Source organism: Podarcis pityusensis (assembly GCF_964106645.2).
Source record: "Podarcis pityusensis genome assembly, chromosome: 11".
Classification (NCBI taxonomy): domain Eukaryota; kingdom Metazoa; phylum Chordata; class Lepidosauria; order Squamata; family Lacertidae; genus Podarcis; species Podarcis pityusensis.
Window position 1 is genome coordinate 30589422 of NC_138036.1, and position 24340 is coordinate 30613761.

At 38.8% G+C, this 24340-nt stretch overlaps 1 protein-coding gene across 1 annotated transcript in view; it reads right to left on the minus strand.

Moving 5' to 3' along the window:
* Window positions 1–381: 381 nt before the first annotated feature.
* MCCC2 (methylcrotonyl-CoA carboxylase subunit 2) overlaps window positions 382–24340 on the minus strand; it is a 29719-nt gene continuing 5760 nt past the window's right edge. The window contains exons 4-17 of the mRNA XM_080972773.1: window positions 22253–22354; window positions 21722–21849; window positions 20544–20656; window positions 16817–16930; window positions 13235–13299; window positions 12843–12942; window positions 12353–12448; window positions 11940–12012; window positions 11366–11442; window positions 10156–10222; window positions 9505–9661; window positions 8841–8955; window positions 8541–8626; window positions 382–616 (exon numbers count right to left, since the gene is read on the minus strand). Of these exons, the coding sequence (XP_080828899.1) occupies window positions 499–616; window positions 8541–8626; window positions 8841–8955; window positions 9505–9661; window positions 10156–10222; window positions 11366–11442; window positions 11940–12012; window positions 12353–12448; window positions 12843–12942; window positions 13235–13299; window positions 16817–16930; window positions 20544–20656; window positions 21722–21849; window positions 22253–22354 (1411 nt within the window). The 3' untranslated portion in view covers window positions 382–498. The remainder of the gene's footprint in view (window positions 617–8540; window positions 8627–8840; window positions 8956–9504; window positions 9662–10155; window positions 10223–11365; window positions 11443–11939; window positions 12013–12352; window positions 12449–12842; window positions 12943–13234; window positions 13300–16816; window positions 16931–20543; window positions 20657–21721; window positions 21850–22252; window positions 22355–24340) is intronic.

Genomic DNA, 24340 nt, shown 5'->3' on the forward strand with positions numbered 1-24340 from the left:
ACAAAATAACATCTGCGAGAGAAATATGACTGTACAGCAAAATAAGATATATGGCTTTGTTCTTTCTTACCTACTCATTATTACTCACTGTTAATTATAGCTCATTTTAGTTAACAGAAATATATAAAGGTGTGTGTGTGATGACTGGTTATTTGAATTAAATTAATAAAGATGTATAAGCTGTCTGGCTTCTGAATCACTTATATGCCTTAGATTCAAATTTGAATGTTATGGGGAAGATACTTGTGAATCCAATTTCAATTATTTAATAAATTGTTCCCTTTTTTTTTTTTTTTACAAAAATGCCACAATTACCTGTCTAATTACTAAAGCAATATCATATGAAGTCTGATTTCAATATGCATAACAATAAAACCCAACTACAGTATTGAACAAATCTTTATTTGATATACTGATTCGTTTAGTCCATTTTATTTTTCGATTTGTTAATTAAAATAATATTAATAATCCAGAGGTGCCACTGCCAAACCATCCAAATCACATTCGGAAAACTCCAAACTCTGTCTTCTGGGTGGGCGCATTGAGTGCAGCACTCAGGCTGAGACCCAAAACCAGTCTTGTATCAGCCGGGTCAATAATTCCATCATCCCACAGACTGAGAAATAAAAGGCAAAAATAAAGGGTTAAATTTTTAGTGCAAGTGACACAGAAAGCTATTTCAGTTTAATAAGCAATAAATGGAAACTTTAGCATAGTACCTAACTACATTTTGCTAGTAGTAGCATTGAAGTGACACTACATGAGCAGTAGACTATAGTAGAATCTGCACTGTGCCATGTGACTCCCACATATGTAGCTTTGCTACATTTAAAGGCCACAGCATCCCAATAGATTCTATTCAGTTATGATTCCATCCTGAGACTGCTATAGATCCTGTCAGTCATTCAATATTTAACCAATATTTCCATTAGAAAACCAAAAAAACCAAAAGTGACAACTATGTAACAGAGGAGAATGCAACTTTTCCATATTGTAGTTCCACTGTAGTTCCAAATTACAATGGAATAACAACAACCCTATCAACATAAAGGCTAAAGGTGTGCAGTGACCACAACATTCACCTGTATCTGCAGAATGTGGAAATAGCACATTTCAGATCTGTTTTGATTTGTTATTCAGGCCAAAATCTGAACTTTTAAATCTGAAGCTGTTTCACCACCACTGTCTGTAAGAGGAAAATCTAAAATGGGGTACAACTTTTATTTTCCACATGTGGATGAAATCTGCATGCAAAGAAGCCCCTCTTTTAGAGGATAAAGCCTTCTGAATTTCAGGCAGACCTATCCAGGAGCTTCCATACAGGGAACCTTTTAAAGGAAAAGTCTCTACATTTTTAATTTCGTGCAAGAATTGGATGCGAATCACAGGCATGGTCACCCCTTCTGACAACTATACTCTAAACACACACACACACACACACACACACACACACACACACACGTAACAAGAATCTCAAAGCGGTTAACACAAAACAATAGGGTGTTATATAAATTCAATAATAATAATAATAAATAATAATTCAATAGAATTTAAACAAAACTATTTAGTTTTGTATTAAGCTATACCACACATATAGAGCACAATCCAAAGAAACACTTTCAAGCCTCCTCCAGCATGTACTCATGTACACACACACACACACACACACTTTTACAATATCTGTTCTCTAAAGAGGAAATGTAAATTATGACTAATTACTGGGCTTAAATGTCAACTAAATATGGTTTTCGTATTCAACTCAAAGATAGAGAAAGTGGTGAGACATTTCTTTGTAAAGCTCTGCCAACAATCATTTCATTAATCTTCTTTGTTGAAGAATGGAAACTAATGGAAACTAATCCAAGTCATAACAAATTGCCTTAAAGCAATGGATTCAAAACTAAAAAAAGGTAACAAAAGCACTCTATCCCAATGCTGAGTACATCCATTCATTTAAATTTTAGATTTATGTCGAGTGTGTGGAAGCCAGTAGGTACTAGCCAGTTGCAAAGTCAATAAACAAACTGATCATACAGATCGCTCAAGTAATTTTATTTGATTATTATTTTAGAGGGCAGGAAATAAGAGAGAGCAGGCCATCTGGAAAACAAGTGCTTTAGAACATTCATCTGCGAATAAGCAGTCGGAACTGAATGGTTAGAATAGGGTATTTTCCTCTCTCTAAAGAACCAAGCCTTCAACTGTTTATTGTCTGAAGATTATATTTTTAAATCTAATTATGCAGAAAACGTGCAGCCCGCTTCCAGAGTGTTAATATTCCTAAAGAACAGGACAAACCAAACTTCATTTGTACATGAAAACATACTTATGGCAGCCTAACCCCATCAGGTCTTGGAGATGGCCTTGGTTTGCTTTCGCCTGTTACACTTACAATCATAACAGCTGTTCTTTGACCTTTTTCAAGCTCCTTAAAAGATTATTCAAACTTAGCATTACTAGATGTGAGATTTCCAAGCAGCATGCTTTCTCTGCTGTAATGTGCTACTGCATCTTAGCTCCTTTTCATTTATCTTTTAGCTTCTGGCTTTAAAAATAAAATAAAATACAAATGTCCTTTAGCCACATCTTTCTCTAATTAACTTATGGTAGAAACACAAAGAGAAGATAGTACTTTTCTTTAATATGTCAATGGCCTGAATTTTTAAAATATAAAGTTTGTTTGGAGTGTTGATATCAGGGAAGGATTGGGGAGCAAAAGTCCAGGGCAGAATGAGGGGAGCCCCCAAATGCAGGACTGGCTTACGACACTTTGAAGTAGGTGGAGGAACAACACACTAGCATTTAAAGTGAGGGATCTTAAGACTAGCAAAACAGAGTCTAAATTACTTAACGGCAGTACTGTATGGTTGGGAATAATTGATACCCACTTTGGATGGGGTTGAACAATACTCTTAAGAACTAGGTTTGCAGTTTGGGAGTGTGCACGGATCCAGCTCTGCTTTGCTCTAAATGTCTAAGGTGTGTCTAGGGCCAGGATTGCTTTTGCAGATGTGGTTGCTAGATTGGTAACATGTCTTGGTGAATTATGTACCATCTAAATTGGTCCCTGGTCCACCTCCAAGCCCAATTCAGAATGCTGGCTATGACCTTTAAAGCCTTCAATTGTTTGGGATCAGGATACTTAAAATGCAATCCTCCCACGATCCTATCCTTCTGCTCAGGTTTTCAATAGAGGATCTGCTACAAATTTCACCACCACCTGAAGAGTTGGTGGGTATGACGCACATCTCATTCACGATTCCAAGACTGTGAATTGCCCTGGGAACCTTGGCTGGCTTTTTCTTGATGACAGTTCTAGACTCCTTATAAAAACCATATTGTTCAAGGATGCTTTTGGCATAGTTACTTCTGCCTGGTAGTTTTAAGGACTTTAAAAAACCTGCTTTGCCCTTACTTTTCATTTGAATTTTCAATTATACCTTATCCCTCTGGCTTTAACCTCACTATAGTCTCTTGGGGGTCCTGTTAGAAGCCAAAGATGAATTCCTCTCTCAGGATTAAAAAACACACATTTTGATATTCTAGACAAGGTATCAAAATAAAATAAAAACACTGATCACGACTGTATTCTAAGAAAAACTTAGTTTCAGGTAGGTAACCATGTTGGTCTGCCATAGTCAAAACAAAATAAAAAAATTCCTTCCAGTAGCACCTTAGAGACCAACTAAGTTTGTTATTAGTATGAGCGTTCGTGTGCATGCACACTTCTTCAGAAAATCTTATTGGCCCAAGTCTAGACTTTTAAAAAAAAGCACTATAACAAGAAAAATATCCTTTAAATCTGTAGAACACAATTTTGATATGGCAAATAGAATTTTTACTGGCAACTTGAAAGATTTTTCACCGTAAGATAAAAGATTACTTTCTCCAAATCACTGTGGCTTCCTATCTTTGTTTAGTGAAAACTGCCTTCTGTAACAGTACAAAGCATTAATTATTGAGCAACCCATCAAACCCCATGGCGAGACCATGAATCATATCTCTGCTTGTAAAAAATTCATAACAGGGCCTCTGCAAGAAAAAGAGGCTTGGGAAGAAAGCTGCTCGTGTCATTTGTTACAAAGTAAACTGATTAAACTCCTTTTAGAGACCTGAAAGCAGATTAATCTAGCTCATTAAAAAGATGTCTGGCTAATGACTCTTGGTAATTAAGACCTCTGCATGTGAAAGGTTCTAGTCAGGCACATTTGATGAGGAAATACAACTATGGAGCAGACTAGTGACATCCTGTATGCAGAATGAGATATAATTTATATGCAGAGCTAATAAAGAAATGTGCCTCCATTTTTAAAAAATGCACTGTTCTGCCGCCTTAGTCCCAATTTTATAGTACAAAGATCACAGTGCCAATATAAACACCACAGTGTACATACAGAGTGATTTGCAAAATAATATATACACACATGCATGCAGCACACTGTCACTGTTAATACTGCCAATCACCTGCTGAAGAAGTGATGGGGAGACTGGAATCTGCCTCCCCAAAATCCCCAACAAATAAGCAGAAATGTCATTTGTTGGGTGCTACACACAGAATTCAAATCCACTGACTGGGATCTACGAAAGCAGCTGCAGGGAACTAGATCCAGAGACTCAGACATAGGAATCATGAATAAAGCTCCCTTAAGCATGCACTGTTCCTAACCCAGAAGAGGGTCAAACAAAAACCAAATTGGTCTTGCTCTCTGAGGGTCTCGATCCAAAAATGTCACTGGATCCACTACTGCAGATTCACACAGATCCTGGCAATTTGTCCAAGATTCAGATACTTGGCCTTATACTAACATCAATAAAAATTCCTTTTATTTGACTTTGTAATCTAGCATTCTCTTAATAACTTTTATAGAAATCATTCTGATTTGTGTCACAAATTCAATGAGAAAACTTTTTGTTGATGTAAAAAAGAACTGGATATTGCAGCTCTGAGGGAAATAATCTTATTCTTATGAAACAAACAGTACTTCCTAAGCATATAGCAAGCCAGAGCAGCAGCAAAATGCCACACAGGTGCTAATAGTAGCCAGGGTGGATCAAAGGAGTCAGTGGTGGATCAGAAAATAAAAAAAGAGTTTAAAAGAGGAGCTTCCCCTTTTTTGCCTCATTGTAGTTCTGACTCCCCTGTAGCACAGACTAGTGTCTTTCGAGACAATGATGGCTTTTCCTCTTGAACTTAAGCATACAGACTTTTACCCACTAGAAACACCAGGATTAATTTAGTCAAGGGGAAATATTTCCACTTCCACTTGGTGTGCACAAAACAGGCTTTTGGAGCTCTTGCTACCAATTATTGCATGCGGGTGGTGCTGTGGTCTAAACCACTGAGCCTCTTGAGCTTGCTGATCAGAATGTCAACAGTTCAAATCCGTGTGACGGATGAGTTCCCGTTGCTCTGTCCCATCTTCTGCCAACCTAGCAGTTCAAAAGCATACCAGTGCAAGTAGATAAATAGGTACCACTGCGGCGGGAAGGTAAACAGCGTTTCCATGTGCTATGGTTTCCGTCACGGTGTTCCATTGCGCCAATAGCGGTTTAGTCATGCTGGCTACATGAACTGGAAAGTTGTCTGTGGACAAACGCTGGCTCCCTCAGCCTGAAAAGCGAGATGAGCGCCGCACCCCATAGTTGCCTTTGACTGGGCTTAACCGTCCAGGGGTCCTTTACCTTTTACCACCTAAAACATTGCTTATGACAAGCAGGGGATCATTAGAGGTACCTTCAACAAAGTTCAAGAAGCTGAATTCGAAAAACGAATCCAGAATGCCCAATTATATCAGTGGATACAAACTATCAGGAAATTCTATGCAATCACAGTTGTGCCCTTGTGTAAGTCCTATTCCTTTCAATGAAGTTGCATATGAAATGTTCTTAGTAGATCCTATTTTTCCAAGTACTTTAGCAATGCAGCAATTTAATGGTGGATCTGAAGAGCAACAGAGATACTTTATTACTGAAAAGGTCAAGCACCGCATAGGTAGACGCAGACCAAACATGTCTGAAATGTTCTCTCATGAAGATCTCAAATTTAGAAGCAAAGAATGATGGAATGCCTCTAATTTTTAGCCTTTTCATCACAATTACTGAATATTTCTTATTAGAGACAAGTTTAAAAGCCTAAAGTTAAAATAACCTTTGTACAACCAATAACTAATTGACTGCTTACAAGATCATCCGCTGAAAGGCAGATGTTTCTTGTATCACAACTATGCACATACTGCATGCTTAAAAATCCAATTATTTTTCAGGCCTTTAACACGTATAAAAATTATAAAGGGCCTCCAGTTATTATATCCAAGAAGAGAACACAGAGAGGGGAAAAATACCTCCAAATTAAGGATTTGGTTTAAGCACATACAGTCTGATGATAATTTATTTAATGTAATTAGTTCAATGAGAAGTTTTCTTGACTGCAGTATAATCCAATAATAAAAGATGAAAATACATGTATTTATTTGTCCCTTCTGGCCTGGGGAGACATATGAAATTTTGTGACAGCTAGACAAAGCCAGGTCCTCAAGCGGTTTAACCACACGTATTTTTGCAACTGAGATGAATCACCCAGATTCGTATTTATTGCTAAGGCCAATCTATATCAAAGACCATGAATTTCCAGTTGACAGCAAGGAGTACAAGATAGGCTACTACTATATAGATAAGTCTGTGAGAACTGAGTAATTCACAAACGCTGGATGCCTTTGGACGTTAATGCTAAAACCATGGTTTAGCATTCTGAGAACAAATTGTAGTGAACCTCAGGATTTCAAGCTCTTTTCTTCCTCTGGAATGGCCAATAGATAGGAAATTACTGCTTTAGTATAACTGCGCTTTAGCCGATCATCTGAACCCTGCAAAACTACAGTCAATGTTGACTGTGGTTTGAATAAGCTGGTTTACGGCAACCAGGTATATTTAACATTAGTCACAGTTTGTCTGGGTTCAGACAACATGGCAAGCTGTGAGCTTAACCTCTTTGCAGTTGTTTGGGATCAGGAGAGGGGAAGATGGGAGCAAGCAAGCCCTGCAAGGCTCATTGCAGTTTGTTCTCATAATGCTAAACAATGGCTTAGCGACAACATGCAACACAGCCTGCTATGTCAACTCTCAAGAAAAAAGATTGCCCCAGGTTGTTGCAATTGTTTGGTGTTGGCAGTAGGACAATGAATAATAGACAGTGAAGTTTTGTGTTTAAACTCACACTTATTAACACCTGTTAATAAATCTGACTGATCAGATTTACAAGGTGGTAATTCAAATGCAAGTAAAATATATCCTCTGTGGTAAACAGTTTCATTTGCTTTTTGGAAGATAAAAGCTCTAGCATTCTCCAAATGTGTTTCTTGAATTATCACAAGAAAGATGTGGCTTGCTATTATTACTAAATAAAAACTTTTAAATAACGTAATAAACATACACTCTGCTTTAGTAATTTTAAGAGAGATGCTGGCTGCCCTCATGCCTAGTAAAAAACAATGATCCATGTAAATTTATCTCTAGCAGATCATGAAAAGCTAGTTTCAGCTAGTAAATAAGAGTACTGAGCTTGATCCTTGGTTATCAGACTTCACATCCCCCTCAGGCAGTGGCGGAGCAGGCGGGGGCTGGCGCGCATCCTGGGGGCGTGGCACCCAGGGGGGGCAGCCGTGATGGCACCCCACCGAGACGTGCTGCCGGGGGCGGTGCGATCCCCCCCCACTTCCTCCGCCAGTGCCCTCAGGTATGTGGAATAGCCTTAACTAGAGTTATTATATTTGAACCTCAGTATTTCATCTGTTAGGGACATGGGTGGCGTTGTGGCTTAAACCACAGAGCCCAGGACTTGCTGATCAGAAGGTCAGCGGTTCGAATCCCCGCAACGGGGTGAGCTCCTGTTGCTCGGTTCCTGCTCCTGCCAACCTAGCAGTTCGAAAGCACGTCAAAGTGCAAGTAGATAAATAGGTACTGCTCCAGCGGGAAGGTAAACGGCATTTCCGTGCGCTGCTCTGGTTCGCCAGAAGCGGCTTAGTCATGCTGCCTGCTGCAACGTGTCTGTGTGAGGAACCTGGAGAGAGGCCAAGCCCTTGAGCAGTGGGGGGGCAGTGAGCAGTGAAAGCTCAGACTGCCCACATGACCCGGCCACATGTATGTCGGCTCCCTCAGCCAATAAAGCGAGATGAGCGCCGCAACCCCCGAGTCGGCCACAACTGGACCTAATGGTCAGGGGTCCCTTTACCTTTACCTTTATTTCATCTGTTAAATCGGAGTGTTGATTATTTACCGATTTTGTGGGTGCAAAGGACTGAACACTTTGCACATTAACAATGTTTAATAAATAGTTGATAATAAAGGGCCTGATCCAATCAAGTCTCTGTTCCGCTAATGGAAGAGTAATGCATTACCTATCTGACCCTTGTGACAATCCAACATCTTTGCAGCTTAAGCTTTATCATAACCACCACCACCTTGGGTTGTGGTGGTGGGGGTGGTGGTGGGGGGGGTGGAAGCAAAGCACCGTAGCATGTTAGCAACTATAATCTACATGTTACCGTGCACTAGAGTAGTAAGGACTGCCTTCCTCTTCAAACCTCCGGATGATTGGCTCTTTGAGAGTTTTTTCCTCCTCTTCAGTTAGCTAGTGGATTGATATGGAAAGAAAGTGGGATTTTAGTCTGCAGGAGCTACACTTTTATATATTAAGAAGTGATACTGCACACTGGTTGCATAAGACCATAGGTTAGAATGACAACAACAAGAACCAGAAAGCTTCAATCTCACATCTCTCTCCTTGCCCCATTCCCAGATTTATGCCTGTCTTCTTACCCACATCAATAACAGAAAACACTTACCTGCTTCCCTTCCCTTGCTTTTCGGTCCTTGGCTATTGTAGCCAAAACCATTGCAGCTTGCTCTCCTCCCATAACTGAGATCCGAGCATTTGGCCACATAAAAAGGAATCTGGGGCTGAAAAAGATAAAACAAACTAACACAGGGCACAAATCTCCTGCTTTTCCCCCAAATTCCAGAATTATTCTAATTTTATTTTATGTTTGAGGGGCATAGGGAGAGGAAGAGTTTCAAAGACCTGCTCTATCATGTGCCTAAACTTCCTTACTGTCATTGTGATTTGCATAATATGAAAGCTGCAAAGATCCACCATTTTCCTTAACGATGCCATTTATTTAATTCATTTAGCAGAGTTGTTATACCGCTTAATTATCCATAAACTCTAAGTTATTGATACCTGCAGTGAGCATCAAAATTTGTATCAAGTTTTTCTAGCTATAAAGAAGGGTTATTTTAGTTTCTGTGCCAGGGTACTGCAACATTACACATACAAAGTGACATGAGCACCATGTAACTGGAACGACCAAGGGATCTAATACAATGAGTAGGACATACAAATGTATACATTCACTAATTCACCTGTGTAAAGTGAATAAACACAGGTAGCATAGTCTGCCTGAGCCACAACTGCATTTAACAGTTAACTAATTCTAGGCACATACTTACCTATATGCTCTTCCACACATCCCATAATTTCCAGCTCCATAGGAACCTCCAATTAGTACTGTTATTTTAGGCACATTGGCACATGCTACAGCAGTTACCATCTTGGCTCCATCTTTTGCTATTCCACCAGCTTCATAATCCTTACCAACCATGAAACCTAGTGAATTATAAAAAGCAGCAAGATCAATGTCAACCAATTTTGCAAAGTAATCTTACTGGTCCATTACAGAGGGGGTGGGGAGAGAATCCAAAAGCAACAGTAAGGTAACACCTTTACTGGGTCCACCCCAACTAAAACACATCATAAATAGCTTCCTGGCTGCTTAACAAAGATGGTTTTCATAAAGGTATTAATCTATTCTTACTTTAAGATAACAGTCATTGCTGATTGTACACCTTCAGGACACGGTTTCTTGTTCTTAATTTCAGTCATTATATACTGCTTAAATTTTAAGACACTTTAATAACACTTTACTTAATGTCAGCTCTACAGCCCTCCTAAAAAAATAAATAAAGGTTATAAATAATGGATAGGAATATATTTATTACTACTACGTATTTAGTTGCCTGGGGGCTCTGCAATGAATCTGCAGCTCCAAATAATTTATTTCCCCTGAAATTCAGCTACATAAATCATAATGAGTCACAGACCTGTGATGTTTTGCAGAAATACAATGGGAATATTTCTCTGACAACAAAGCTGAATAAAATGGGTGCCCTGTAAAGACAGTAAAAAGGTAGTTTATCTAAAAGGTAAAGGGACCTACTGGCAATTAATTGTTGAACAGGTTATCTTCAATCCCATCTATTGTTAAAACCAATAGGTGCTTCCATGGCAATGTTTTATCAAGTTGCTATAAATATATATGTGTATGTATGTATATAACAAAATCACAATCTTTTACATGAAATATTATGCTTATCTAATTAAAAAAACAAACATTCAAACACATAATTGCACTTTCCCAATTCCCTCCATTGGAAATGACCATATACCTGAGTATCAGCTTGTCTGTTATTTTTTCTAACTGTAGTAATACTCTCAAATTGCTTCAGAATAAAACAACTTTTCCCAATTAGTGTTACTTATCTTCGTAAACAGCTGATTCATGAAGAAGTTACTCATTCCCCAATAACTGCTAAAATAGATTTGAAGCAAGTTTCAACACATAAGGATGTGATAAATGGTAGGTGGTAATAACTGAGGAAACAAGTTTGCTATGGTACTGAATGCTAGAAATAGTATGTTAGATCACTGCCATTAAGAGTGACAAAATAGCAGGTTGCAGCGTGGCAGGTCTTGAGAAAAAGCTTTCGTAACTTTGTTAATAATAATACTTAGCATCTGTACAAATGTTCAAAATGTTTCACGTGCACTATCTAGTTGTAACCCTTACAACAACACTGAAATGTATGTCAGTATTATTACACACACACACTATTAGACAATAAAACTATGACAGAATGCCTTGTAAGTGTTTCTTCCTGTTGGGCATACAGTGGTACCTTGGGTTACATACGCTTCAGGTTACATACGCTTCAGGTTACACACTCTGCTAACCCAGAAATAGTGCTTCAGGTTAAGAACTTTGCTTCAGCATAAGAACAGAAATCGTGCTCCAGCGGCGCGGCAGCAGCAGGAGGCCCCCCCATTAGCTAAAGTGATGCTTCAGGTTAAGAACAGTTTCAGGTTAAGTACAGACCTCCGGAACGAATTAAGTACTTAACCTGAGGTACCACTGTATTTACAACTAAAATCAGCAAGAGTAATTTTATTTCCTTAAAACAGGGATGGGGAGCCTGTGGCCATGAAGATGTCCCAGACCACAATTCCCCAGCCAACACAAAACAGTATACTTGCCTTCTTTGCAGATTCTGAAAAAAGGACACCATTGTTTCCAATTATTCCTACCGGATAACCAAATATCCGAGCAAATCCTAGAGGGGGGAATGAGAATAAGAGAAAATTGCACATGTATCTCACAATGAAAGGCTACTAGCATAAAACATTTCAACACCTTTTGAATGAAATCAGTATTCTAAGAATAAGAGTTTTAGGCCTGCAGCCACAATTCTTCCATATAAATTATATGAATTGTTAATTTTCCGCAAGCTCTTACGAAGTATTTTTAAAAGGCAAACATACCCATATTCCAACATATTAAATAGTAGCAGCTTCATACCTGGCGTTCCTCATGAATTGTAAATAAAAAACAAAAAATCAGTTCAGTTTTGAAATAAGTGGGGGGAAATAGGTGCAGTTTTGAAAGGTTCAGTTCACCATCTTGATTCAAAATGGCATCTGCTCCCTGATCTCATGAACCATTATGCAAATTTGGTTCTGATATCATAAGAAGTGTCTGAGTCCATAGCAAACAACTACTTTCTGAAATGTGTAGCAGGAAATTTGATTTCTAATCACCTAAAAATAATACCTGTGATTAAGGTATCCCCATATAAGGCTTTAAATTCATCGAATTTACTTCCATCCACAAGTCTAGCAATGACCTTAAGTAGAAAAACAAACAAGACACACATTATTAGTTCATTCTTCGTTACAACAGATAATATTTTTAAGATCACATTCTCTTTTGTATTAGATTGATATTAAATTCCAAGTAACTGGGCTTCATTACTACCAGCTGAAGGAACACACTAGGCTGAACGTGTTTGAAATTGAAAGCCCGATTATTATAGAAAGTAGTTGTTATCATCGCCATCATCAGTCACCTTCTTCACAATTGTCTCAAGGTGATGTACAATAAAAACAGCAAACAAAAAACAATTAAGCAGCAGATACATTTAAAACAATACAAAATAGACAATCAGCAATATTTCATATTTATACCTCTCTAACATCAAAATTTCTTTTAAGCTGCTCTCCAACTATCCCATAAAGTTCATCAGGAGGAAACAAAGGTTCTTCCGATGGTTCTATTGTCACCTGCAATAATTTAAAGGGGGGAAAAAACACACAAATTAATCAAAACATTCATCAATATTTTCCTACAGGCTTCCAGAGTCTCTCTCTATAACCAACTCAGGCTCAAGTGTTTGCATCAGCGTAAACCTGGCTAGTGACCGTACTGATAACACACTGCTCCAGGGATAGTGTTAACAAGGGAGGATGGGTAGAATCCAAATGGGAAAAGAGAGGGAACACATGAGCTTGCAGTCCACTCTCAATCTAACCATGATTAAAAAACCAGCTGTCTTATGTTTGCAACAGGCCACAGTGCAAATGGAAACTTTAAATGCACAGCACTGCTACCAAAGCCACATTCTAAGTATTCTATTTCATACATCGCTTCAAAGGAAACTAAACAAAACATACTCACGTCTACTTTCTTCTGGTAATTCAAACTCCTCACCACTTTCCTTGCTAAATGGAGAGCATGGTTATCATCCAAAGCATAGTGATCAGTTACACCAGATTTTCTGTACAGATTTAAAATACAAGACCATGGCATGCTATTATGCAATATATTTTTATTTACTATTCAATGGTGAAATACTTTTGGGAGGGGGGCAGGGAATGACATGCCATAGAACCCAAACACAAAGGGAACTTGAGAAATAAAGGGCAAGCATTTAGTGGTAATATCCATTGATAGCAGAAGAGCCCACCATTATTTAAAGCAAGGTGAATGCAACAACAGTTCAAAGCAACATAATTTATGGCACGTTCCATTAAAATGTACTGAAGGTGGAGGAGAGTGTTTCGTTTTACCTGCAGTGAAGATCAGCACCACCAAGATCTTCTGCTGATACCTCCTCCCCTGTTGCTGCTTTAACCTAAAGTACAAAAACATTTAAGATATTGACAGACGCTAAAGAAAGAGGAGGCTTTGCCCTGCCAGACTTGAAATTGTATTATGAAGCATCTTGCCTCTGTTGGTTGAAGGAATGGATGAAATTAGAAGACACGGATGTGTTGAAGGTTTTGATAATAGATTTGGGTGGCACGCGTATTTGTGGTATGACAAGAAACGGGTACATAAAGGTTTTGAAAATCACATTATAAGAAGGTCTCTGATTGAAGTGTGGGAAAGATATAAAAACTTGTTGGAACAAAAAACTCCATATTGGTTGTCGCCGTTGGAGGCGATGAGTGTGAAGAAAGTCAATATGACAGGGGGTTGGGTGACATATGAGAAGTTAATGTGTAAAAGCGAAGGAAAATGGAAAATGAGATCATTTGAAGAAGTTAAGGATTAATTTTTTCAAATTAATGAGATGTTCAGAAAAGATTTAAATCAGAGGGGTTTCGCTGACAAAGAATCAAAATTTCAAACAGAAATACTGAATAATGATTATGAGATTTTAGCAAAAATGTATAAGATATTATTGGAATGGTGTACGAAGGATGAGGAGGTAAAATCAGTTATGATTGATTGGGCCAAAGATATAGGGCATAATATACAAATGGAGGATTGGGAAAGACTCTGGAAAGAAGGTTTAAGATTCACTGCATGTACATTTATAAAAGAAAATGTTATGAAAATGATGTATCGATGGTATGTAACACCTGTGAAGTTAGCAAAAATGTATAAAACAAGTAACAAATGTTGGAAATGTAAAGAAAAAGAAGGCACTTTTTATCATATGTGGTGGGAATGTAAGAAGGTAAAATGCTTTTGGGAAATGATTTATAATGAATTGAAGAAAATGTTGAAATATACATTTGTTAAGAAACCAGAAGCATTTTTACCAGCCATTACAGGTAATGAGATAAATAAGAAAGAAAAGAAGTTATTTTTATATGCAGTGACAGCAGCAAGAATATTGATGGCCCAGAAATGGAAACAGGAAGAATTACCTACGATAGAAGAATGGAGAACTAAAATGATGGACTATGCAGAATTGGACAGAATGACAGGAAGGATCCGGAATCGACGAGATCAAAGATTTACAGAAGATTGGGAAATGTTTACCCAATATATGCAAAAACTGAGTGATAATCAAATTACGTTTGTAAGTTTTAAGGAAGCTCTGTGAGGGGAAATGGTTAAAATGGCAGAAATGTGTAAAAAGTAATAAAGGGAAGGAATTTCAGACAAACTGAGGGAAGTCAAAAAAGAGAAGTAAGATGTAATTACGATGTATGGAATGTATAAATTTGTTTTTATATTTGAAAACCAATAAAAATATATTATATAAAAAAAACTAACCTAAAGTACAAAAACAAAGTCTCAGCACAGAAGTTCATAGAACTAGGGATGCTATTTGTATATTTAAAGCAATTTTAGCCCATAGCTGAAAAGGCTTCCAAAATAGCTTCCAAAGATAAGCAGCAATGCAATTATGTGTTTTTTTTAAAGTTAACTACAATAACCTTTGAAATTTTTTAGGCTTTGGACCCTGCCTGTTACTTCCCCCACCTCTCATCCAAGAATCTCTTAAGTTCACTACTTTGGCCCATATAAACCAAGGTTTGAACCTAGTAATAAACAGTGGTCTACACAGTTGGTTTGTGTTAACCTTGCTTCAGACGTACTGCTACATAATGCTAATGCTGGAAAGAAAAGAGAAGGAACTCAAGCTGGAAAGGGAAGACGGGATGGAGCACTTTGCACTATGCCCAGTGGACATAGCTGATTGAGTAGAGTATTAAATGCCATAAAAATATAACCAAGTAACATAAAATCATTATTATGATTATTTAAGAAGCACTATTAATATGTATGTCACTTTATAAAGACTTCCAGGATCTTATCCAAAGTTAAACAGTAAAATTGGAAGAACATGTGTTCAGTTCCGGAACAGATTTAAGGGTGATCATATCAGGAGACAAAGGTCGGTATAGTTAAAGCTATGGTTTTCCCAGTAGTGATGTATGGAAGTGAGAGCTGGACCATAAAGAAGGCTGATCAAACCTATCCATTCTGAAGGAAATCAGCCCTGAGTGCTCACTGGAAGGACAGATCCTGAAGCTGAGGCTCCAATACTTTGGCCACCTCATGAGAAGAGAAGACTCCCTGGAAAAGACCCTGATGTTGGGAAAGATGGAGGGCACAAGGAGAAGGGGAGACAGAGGACGAGATGGTTGGACAGTGTTCTCGAAGCTACAAACATGAGTCTGACCAAACTGCGGGAGGCAGTGGAAGACAGGAGTGCCTGGCGTGCTTTGGTCCATGGGGTCACGAAGAGTCGGACACGACTAAACGACTAAACAACAAGGACATCAGGAGAGAAGACTGAAAGAGTGTGCCAAAGAAGACACAGAAAATGGGGGAGAGGCAGTGTTGCATGGGAGAGAGCTCCAGGCATAAGGGGAAGCAAGGAGAAACTGCAGAGTTGTTTAAGGGAGCTGGAGACTTTTTTAATGATTGTGGGAGGTGTAGCTGAAGGAGTGGGTCATGGGGCATGAATAAAGTTAAATGTAAGAGTGAGGGATTTTGTGCTGGATCCAGCACAAGAGTAAGGAATTTGTGCTGCAGCTAGGAGTGGCCAATCCTTGAAGACAAATATAGAATCATTTCCCCAAAACGTAATTTTAATATTATCTGATGCTAAGCAGAGCCTGCCTGCCTCAAATCTCCATTTCCATTCAACTGAGCAGCCTCAAAGCTACCTATAAAAAAACAATTTGTTTCAAAAAAAAGATTTTACACTTAAAACTAATCAGTAAGCTCTGAGTCTGTTCCATTTTTCTAAAGTGATATAATTAGTGCCGAAAATTCAAGCAGGAAATTAAGTAACAAATTAATTAGGGCTAAATGGCAGAGTTTCGTCATCCAACAATTCCTATTGATTTTCTGTGTCTGCTTCTGCTGATTACTTTTGTACCAGAACACTATTCCTGACCCAGGAAAACACTTCCCACGCTGAAGCCATTATCCCTGTAAGCTAAGCAATGAAATGTGCATGTTTCAGCTTTGACACGACATCATCTTGGTATGTAAAAGAAATCTAGGTAGTGGCTGCCACTTTTTATTGAAATATATTTCAACAACTACAAATTTCCAAACTTCTAAAAGTTCCGTATCATGTTTCCCCTTTAATGTGTTAGCTATGTTTTTAATTAAGGACTGACGAAATATTGGAAAATGGATGTTTATAATTAAAAAGCAGAATTGGATATAGTTAAGGAAATAATAGTTTACATCACATTGAAAAGGATACAGGAAGGAAAGTAGCTGGATGACAGAACACATATTATCTCAGACATTTTCCTCAACTATCTGGGATACAGCTAGGGCGGATATTGTTTTTGGTGTGACCCCATTTCTTCATAGAAGCCTATGACACAGTTATATGTTATAACAAAAGCCGGAAATCCTACAAAATCCGTTCAAAACCATGCACTCACCAATGGAGGACCTCCCAAAAAAATAGTCCCTTGCTTGCCAACTATTATACTTTCATCAGCCATTGCAGGGACATAGGCTCCTCCTGCTGTACATGAACCCATAACCACGGCTATCTGAGAAAACAAACAGAAACACAGTTTTCAACAGAAAAAAATACAGTGGTACCTCGGGTTACCTACGCTTTAGGTTACATACGCTTCAGGTTACAGACTCTGCTAACCCAGAAATAATGCTTCAGGTTAAGAACTTTGCTTCAGGATGAGAACAGAAATCGTGCTCCAGCGACACAGCAGCAGCAGGAGGCCCCATTAGCTAAAGTGGTACTTCAGGTTAAGAACAGTTCAGGTTAAGTACGGACCTCCGGAACAAATTAAGTACTTAACCCGAGGTACCACTGTATACTCACCTACAGGCAACTTCATTTCCTTGTAGTCTTGCAACTTTACGTGCAGCAACGGGCTCATATTTATTTACATCTAGACTGTAAGCTGATCAGAAGATGAATAATTCTCTTTAGTTCTGTCAATTGGATCTATAAATTATGCAAGCTGCTGATGCTGCTGTGTAAGGTTACCAGGTGCAAAGGAGGAGCACGTCACTTTAAAGTCTGGAATGTATCAACAGCGTGCATCAATGAACCTGTCTTGGTTGGTACAGCTCCCCATAGTTCTTTGGACTGAAAGGGACCACTGCAGCACTCTGAATGCTGTCTTGCTGCCTCTGAACATATAAAAGTGATCAGCACAATCTCCTGTATTGCAGGAAAAAAATATTATTCATCTGTTTCTTTCTAAAACCAGACTGGAAAACCTTTTTTATATGGAAGGTCATATAAAACCCATTTGGGGGCCACAGTAGATATTGGGTGGAGCCAGAGCTGTTAGCTTTCTCTGCTATCCTCTCTCTCTTTTTTTTTTACTCTGCAGCTGTTGGACAGAAGGAGCTTCAAGTGCCTGTAGGCACAAAGACCAGCCTCTGCCCTCAACCTCCAACTGCTCAGCACGCAGAGAAAGCAACCTTGGCAAGTGGTGTCCAACACTTCCCTCCAAGGGGTCTTTCCAGGCAGCGTTCTATAGAACAGTAATATTAACCCTTCCCAGAGTCTCTCTTTCTTTAAAGATTCATTCCTGCAATGTAAGAAAGGAATATTGTCCCAACTGGTGCACTCAGACCTCTAAATAGGAAGCGCAAAGCATGACATTTTCACCAAATTAGTATTACCATAAAAGCATAGAAAGAGCTTGAGAAAGCAAGCAAGAGAAATGAAAGGATATAACCTTCCGCCCTTGCTGTCTCAGTGGGCATTTATTGAAAGAAAATGCACTATGCAAAATCGAGGGTAAATTAGGCATCATCATTGACTGAAAAGGCCCCCTTTATGTTCATTATGAACACTGAAGGCACAGGAGAAAGTGTTACAGGCAACTATTCAAATCATTAAGACGTTTATGAGGGATTTTTTTTTCTTAGTTTGAGAAAAAGGCAGGATTATATTTCTTTCAAAACAGAAATCTAATTCCACAAGAACAACTTAGGGTAGATATAGGTAACAGAGCTGGAGGGTGGGGGCAGCAATTACATTGATTTTGTGATATTATCTGAAACCCAATCATTAAATTACATGCCTCTAGGACTATGACATGGTTTGATGAAATTATTTTCTTGTGGCTGTAAAGGCCTCGCTTCTTATATATAACACGATAATCAACAACCAAATGAGGGCCTTGATTGGTTTGAAAAATGGTTTGGGAAACAGATGTGATGGGCCTTGGTCTCAGCAAAATCTGCTTCTGCACATATTAGAAAATACTTTAAAAGTGGTATGCAGGCGGAAGTGGATACCCATATATCACCTACAGTCCAACCATGATGCTGGTGGCGATGTGATAGTAAGGAGACTTATTATCACTAGCAGCAGGGTTGCCTGGTAATACAGGTATTTGGGGGACTCAGAAGTATCCAGCGTAATTCAGGCAGCCTTGGATTTTAAGCCCCAATTGTGTTTACTATCCCTCTTTCAAGGCCTTGAATGTTGCTATAAAAACTAAATATTTATTGACTATTCTTTTAGTGGCCACTTGGTTATCTATAGGTCAAACCTGGAAGGCCGTACAGAGACTATCCTGGACTTAAGGTATAAACATGTATGGTGACTGACTGTCACTGAGAAAATAACTCACAACTTAGTGATAAAAGGAACAGAAAAACTGGACAAATTTTGTGCAATATGGTGCTCATTTATTCAATATACAAATTAAACTGGTCTTCAATACAAACTCTCCCAAGCATCTTTGTAGATATGACTATGCTGAACAGTGCAGTTGAACTATATTCTTTCCTGGGAATGACCGTCTGTGATGGATAAAATAACTTTTGTGCTGTCTCCAGGATATTATATGCTAGACATGTAAGTAATTTGTATGAATTAATAAAAATCATTTATTTTAATGTATAACCTGATAGCTGTTATCCTGGTGGGTAAAAAAGAGAGAATCCAATCTATCTATCTATCTATCTATCTATCTGTCTATTTATTTATTTATAAAGGTTTGCCTGTTATCCCGGTGGGTCAGACAAATATATTTATCAATCGTCCAAGAAAAACACAAAGCCCCTAAATGTGTAAGGGGCATCTATTTACTCACGGATTTACATAATATTAATTTTACACTGGGGAAAACATCCTCTAGTTTATTAGATTCCCACTTTGAAAGAATTTAGACAGACAGCCACTCGGCAGTGGGAGAGCAGTGAAAGAGGGAATCCAAAACAAACAGAGCTATTTGGGGAGTCACTGCACTCTTAAGAAGGCTCGTCATCTTGCGGTCAGACAAACCTTTCTCTTTCCAGGCTCAAATACAAGGAAAACCCAATTGACCAGCTTGCAGAAACAGTCAACAGTGCATAGTCCTAACTGGCTGGGACCTGTGGTATCATGAATCCATCATCACCCTTCTGCCCAGCAAACTTTTGCAGCTTTAAAAAGAAAAAAATGATTTCTCTCTCTCAAAAAGTTCCAAATGAAGTATTTTGAACTTTTTTTTTAAAAGGAGACAGTCTTCCTAAAGATTTGGAAGGAAGGACCAAGTGAACAACTAAAACAACTAAATCAGTGTTCAAAGAGGCAAGTACGTATTTTGATTGCAGTGCAAAAGGTAAAAGAATGATGTGCAGAAGTGGGGAGGAGAATGCCAATTCCCGTTTTGACGTACATCAGTACACACTCAAAGCTGTTCCAGTTGAATGGTGATGGAGTGGGGTAAAGCCATATAGGTCAAGTGCTAGCAAATTGCTTCCTGCTGTTGTTCCTCTGCTTCCAAGCATAAGATCAGATACGGTCAAAACAGTTTCTTTTAACAAGTTGTGTAAAATAATTCTACCCACTGCTATGTGTTTTCAACAGCACATGAATAAAAGAAGAAGAAGAAAAATGTCCCTTTGAAATAAAACAAAGGAAAAGCAAAGAGGTCTGGGTTTAACAAAACAAACCTGAGACAGTTTTCTTGTCAACTCCAAATACACACAAGAGACAAACACTAATGTGATAAACTGAGATAAGAAATTCATGAGTGTCCTAAATAGCAAGGATGACTTTTAATTGAAATTTTCCATTGTAACTGAAAATTATTTAGTACTCAATTCCATATGATGCATGTCACTGCCTATATAGTTACCTTTACAATCCAGCTTAATTATATTCCTGCTTTTATTCTCAAATAAAGTTACCTGTGGAATTCTTTGTGAAGACATGCGTGCTTGGTTATAGAAAATTCTACCAAAATGATCACGATCGGGAAACACTTCTGCCTGGCGTGGTAAGTTTGCACCTCCAGAGTCAACTAAGTTAAAATAAAGATTGAACATTGATAAACAACGTATTTATCTAAACATTACTAGAAACCATTATTCCCTGTGAGGAGGACACTGACAAATTATAGATGTTTGAGGCAAGAAAAGGCATTTGCTTTCTTCCCCTGTCCAAAGTCTTTAATCAGCCACTGTCACTGCAAGCCAGAACCCTTATATGACAATTGCTTGGACGAAAGGTTGTGCTTGCCTCCAGCCTACAGCCCTTTATCTAAGCAAGTGCCACTGAAGGGAAGAACAGGGTGGGCTCCAGCACCTGAAAAAGGAAAAACAGGCAGCTTTACTCTGGACAACAGTTGCTTAAAGCCTAGCCTTGTTGGATGCTTAGATGAAGCATTAGAAACGTACAGCCTGATTTGCAATTTGATATTTGTGCTCGATACTTTGCTCCACTGTACTGCTCTGAATTGTTTAAACAGTATGTAATGTGTACAAAAAGTTTGCCGTTTCCAAGAAGGACGCACACACAGAGGCTTAATTTAAGCACCAAATCTAAGCTTAGTTTGCACCCATTATAGTTTATGGTATAAAAAACTGTGAGTGGTGTTCATGAAAGTTGTTAACTGCATCGGGCTCTCTTGCGAGAAAAGGTGGGATAAAAGAAAAATAAACAGACATACAACAGACAAACTACAGTTTAAAGCTACTAGTGTGCATTTGTTTTCTGTCTTCAGCATGCAGCTTGAGAAATTCATTCCCATCATCCATGGTGTAGCAGCCTTTGATGAATATAAGTATGGTTGCCAAATCAGACATAATGCCAAACATTTGTTAGAGCAAACCTTGATTTCCAAACCCACTTCAAACAAGAGTTTCCTATTCAGAATTGCCAGCTGATGTTTTGTCAATTCTTACACCAAGCCAAACCATAACTGAGCTTCCTTAACCACATTTTGGTGAGTAAAAGCACTATGGCTCCACAGCCCAACCACTAGAAGGGTAAAAAAAAAATTGTCATTGACAGCCTACTCTTAAAAATATAGCCTGCCTCCAACCCTAACATATCAGTTAATAATAGTGTTTACAAGAGAACTTACCTAAATATAGACAAGGGAGATGATTCTGCATTGCGATTTCTTGAGCACGCAGGTGCTTCTTTACAGTGATTGGATAGTATGTTCCACCTTTGACAGTTGCATCATTTGCAATAATCAAACATTCCACTCTGAAACACAAATGATTTTCAGCGACTAAATCTTTCCCAGTTGAGTAAGAGAATTGCTAGCCTTAATCCTAACAAGACTGAAATCCACAAGCTTTCATCCAAATAAACACACTTAGGTATCCAATGCCAATCATATCTGATAAAAGGTTTCCATTAGTCCTGTATCATGACAGAGAGTGTTACACAAACATCTATTACACTTAAACTGAAGGTGACATTGCTGCATCTGATATGCTGCTAATGAATCTTCAGAAACAGCTCTTATTACACAGTAACACAGTAATTCTGGAAAATAAAAAGACCTATGAATTGTGATCTCTTGAGATTGTTTTCTGACATTTTGCAAACTGTCAGAAAGCCAGAGTTGCAACCCACAAAAAGCACAGATAGTAACAGTTCTCACCCTGACACCCGTCCGATGCCTGTAATGATGCCACCTGCTGGTACCTCTTCATCGCCATACAACTGGTAACCTGCAAACTGGGAGAACTCCAGGAACGGAGACCTGGGAAAAGATTTTTTTTAGAAATCTCAGGCACATAAGTCGTATGAAGCATTTTAGGTAGGTAACTTTTCAAGCTCATAGATTGGCTCCAAAAACATATTCTAATTATGTGTATTACTTATTTGGAATTTTTGTTCCACCTTTCCATTCTCACACAACATATAAAGTAAGCTTTACAGCTTGCCAAATTTTGAGTTATCTCACAGAAAAGTGGTATTTGCTTATGATACCATGAATTGGGTCAGATAATTTTCATGGAAGCTGTTAGAGGAGCAAACAATTTGCCAGGTTAGGAAAAAAACTGAAGCTGAGACATAAATTCTATAGCAATGGTAAGCAATGTGGTACCATGCAGATTTTGCTGGACTACATATCCCATCAGCCCAAGCCAACATAACCAATGGTCAAGGATGATGGGAGTTGTAGTCCAACAGTATCTGGAGGCACCGAACTGTCTACCCCGGCATATAAAAACTCATGCTAGAAATAAGTTCATTCTTTAAATTTTCACAGGGCTCCCTGAAGAACTGGCCATATTTTGTCATTATATTTTTTAGAAAATTAAAATAAGCATATTGTTAATAGGCCTGGTGTTAATAGGTAGGGAGTTCCAAAGTGTGGGTGCTGCCACACTAAGATAAATTTCTTACAACAGTAGAATGAGTATTATGTAGCACCTGTAACAGTGCCAGTTCTGCAGACTGAAGCTGTCAAGTGGGTATATATGGGGCAAGGCCACAAGTAAAGCCCCATCCCGGACCCAGGCGGCTACGGGCCATGCAAATTAATTTAAGAACTTTGAACTGAGTCCAGTAGTGGATGAGAAGGCAGCACAAGGTTTTTGAGCACTGGAGTCATATACAGTGGTACCTCAGGTTACATACGCTTCAGGTTACAGACTCCGCTAACCCAGAAATAGTACCTCGGGTTAAGAACTTTGCTTCAGGATGAGAACAGAAATCTTGCTCTGGCGGCGCGGCAGCAGCAGGAGGCCCCATTAGCTAAAGTGGTGCTTCAGGTTAAGAACAGTTTCAGGTTAAGAACGGACCCCCGGAATGAATTAAGTACTTAACCCGACGTACCACTGTATTGGCAATTGTCTGCCAGCATCAACATTCTAAGTTGCAGCATTTTGCACTAGTTGGAGCAGGCATAGGCAAACTCCGGCCCTCCAGATGTTTGGGACTACAATTCCCATCATCCCTAGCTCACAGGACCAGAGGTCAGGGATGATGGGAATTGTAGTCCCAAACATCTGGAGGGCCGGAGTTTGCCTATGCCTGAGCTGGAGCCTCCAGACTGGGCTGAAGAGCAGATTGCAGTAACTGAGTCTTGCAGTTACCGATGCATGAATCACTGTGGCTAGATTATCCCTGCTCAAGGACAGCCGTAGTGAGCATACCAACAATAGCTGGTAAAAGACACTCCTAGCCACTGAGGCTACTTGAGCCGCCAGAGACAAAGACGATTCCAGGAGCAACCCTGAACTCCAAGTACCTGTTCTTTCAGAGGAAGTGCAACCCCATCCAGAACAGACAAACAGCTAATCTCCCAGACACAGGAGCCACCAATGCACAGTGCCTCCATTTCCCCAGAGCTTAGGCTCAGTTTACTTGCTTTTAAATGTTGATAAATTCATATAATATTATTGTGCTATCTACAGCAGGCGCTGTAACCCTCCAACGGTGTGACTTTACCCCTGAAGGCGCACTCTTCCATTGTCTCCCAAGACTGACAGATGCTAACAAGAACAATCATGATAGTACTGACTTCACAGCTGGTTACCAAGCACAGACATAGTTTATAGACCCTGCTTAATGATAGCTACCAAAACAACATAAGTACACAATATTTGTATTTCCAAATGACTAAATTCTAATACAATCTGAAATGGTTTACCATGACGTTAAAATCTTGGAAACAAAGCAATCTGCTAACTTAAACATCCTGTACATTAAAATATTAATTATGAAGAAGGAAGTACCC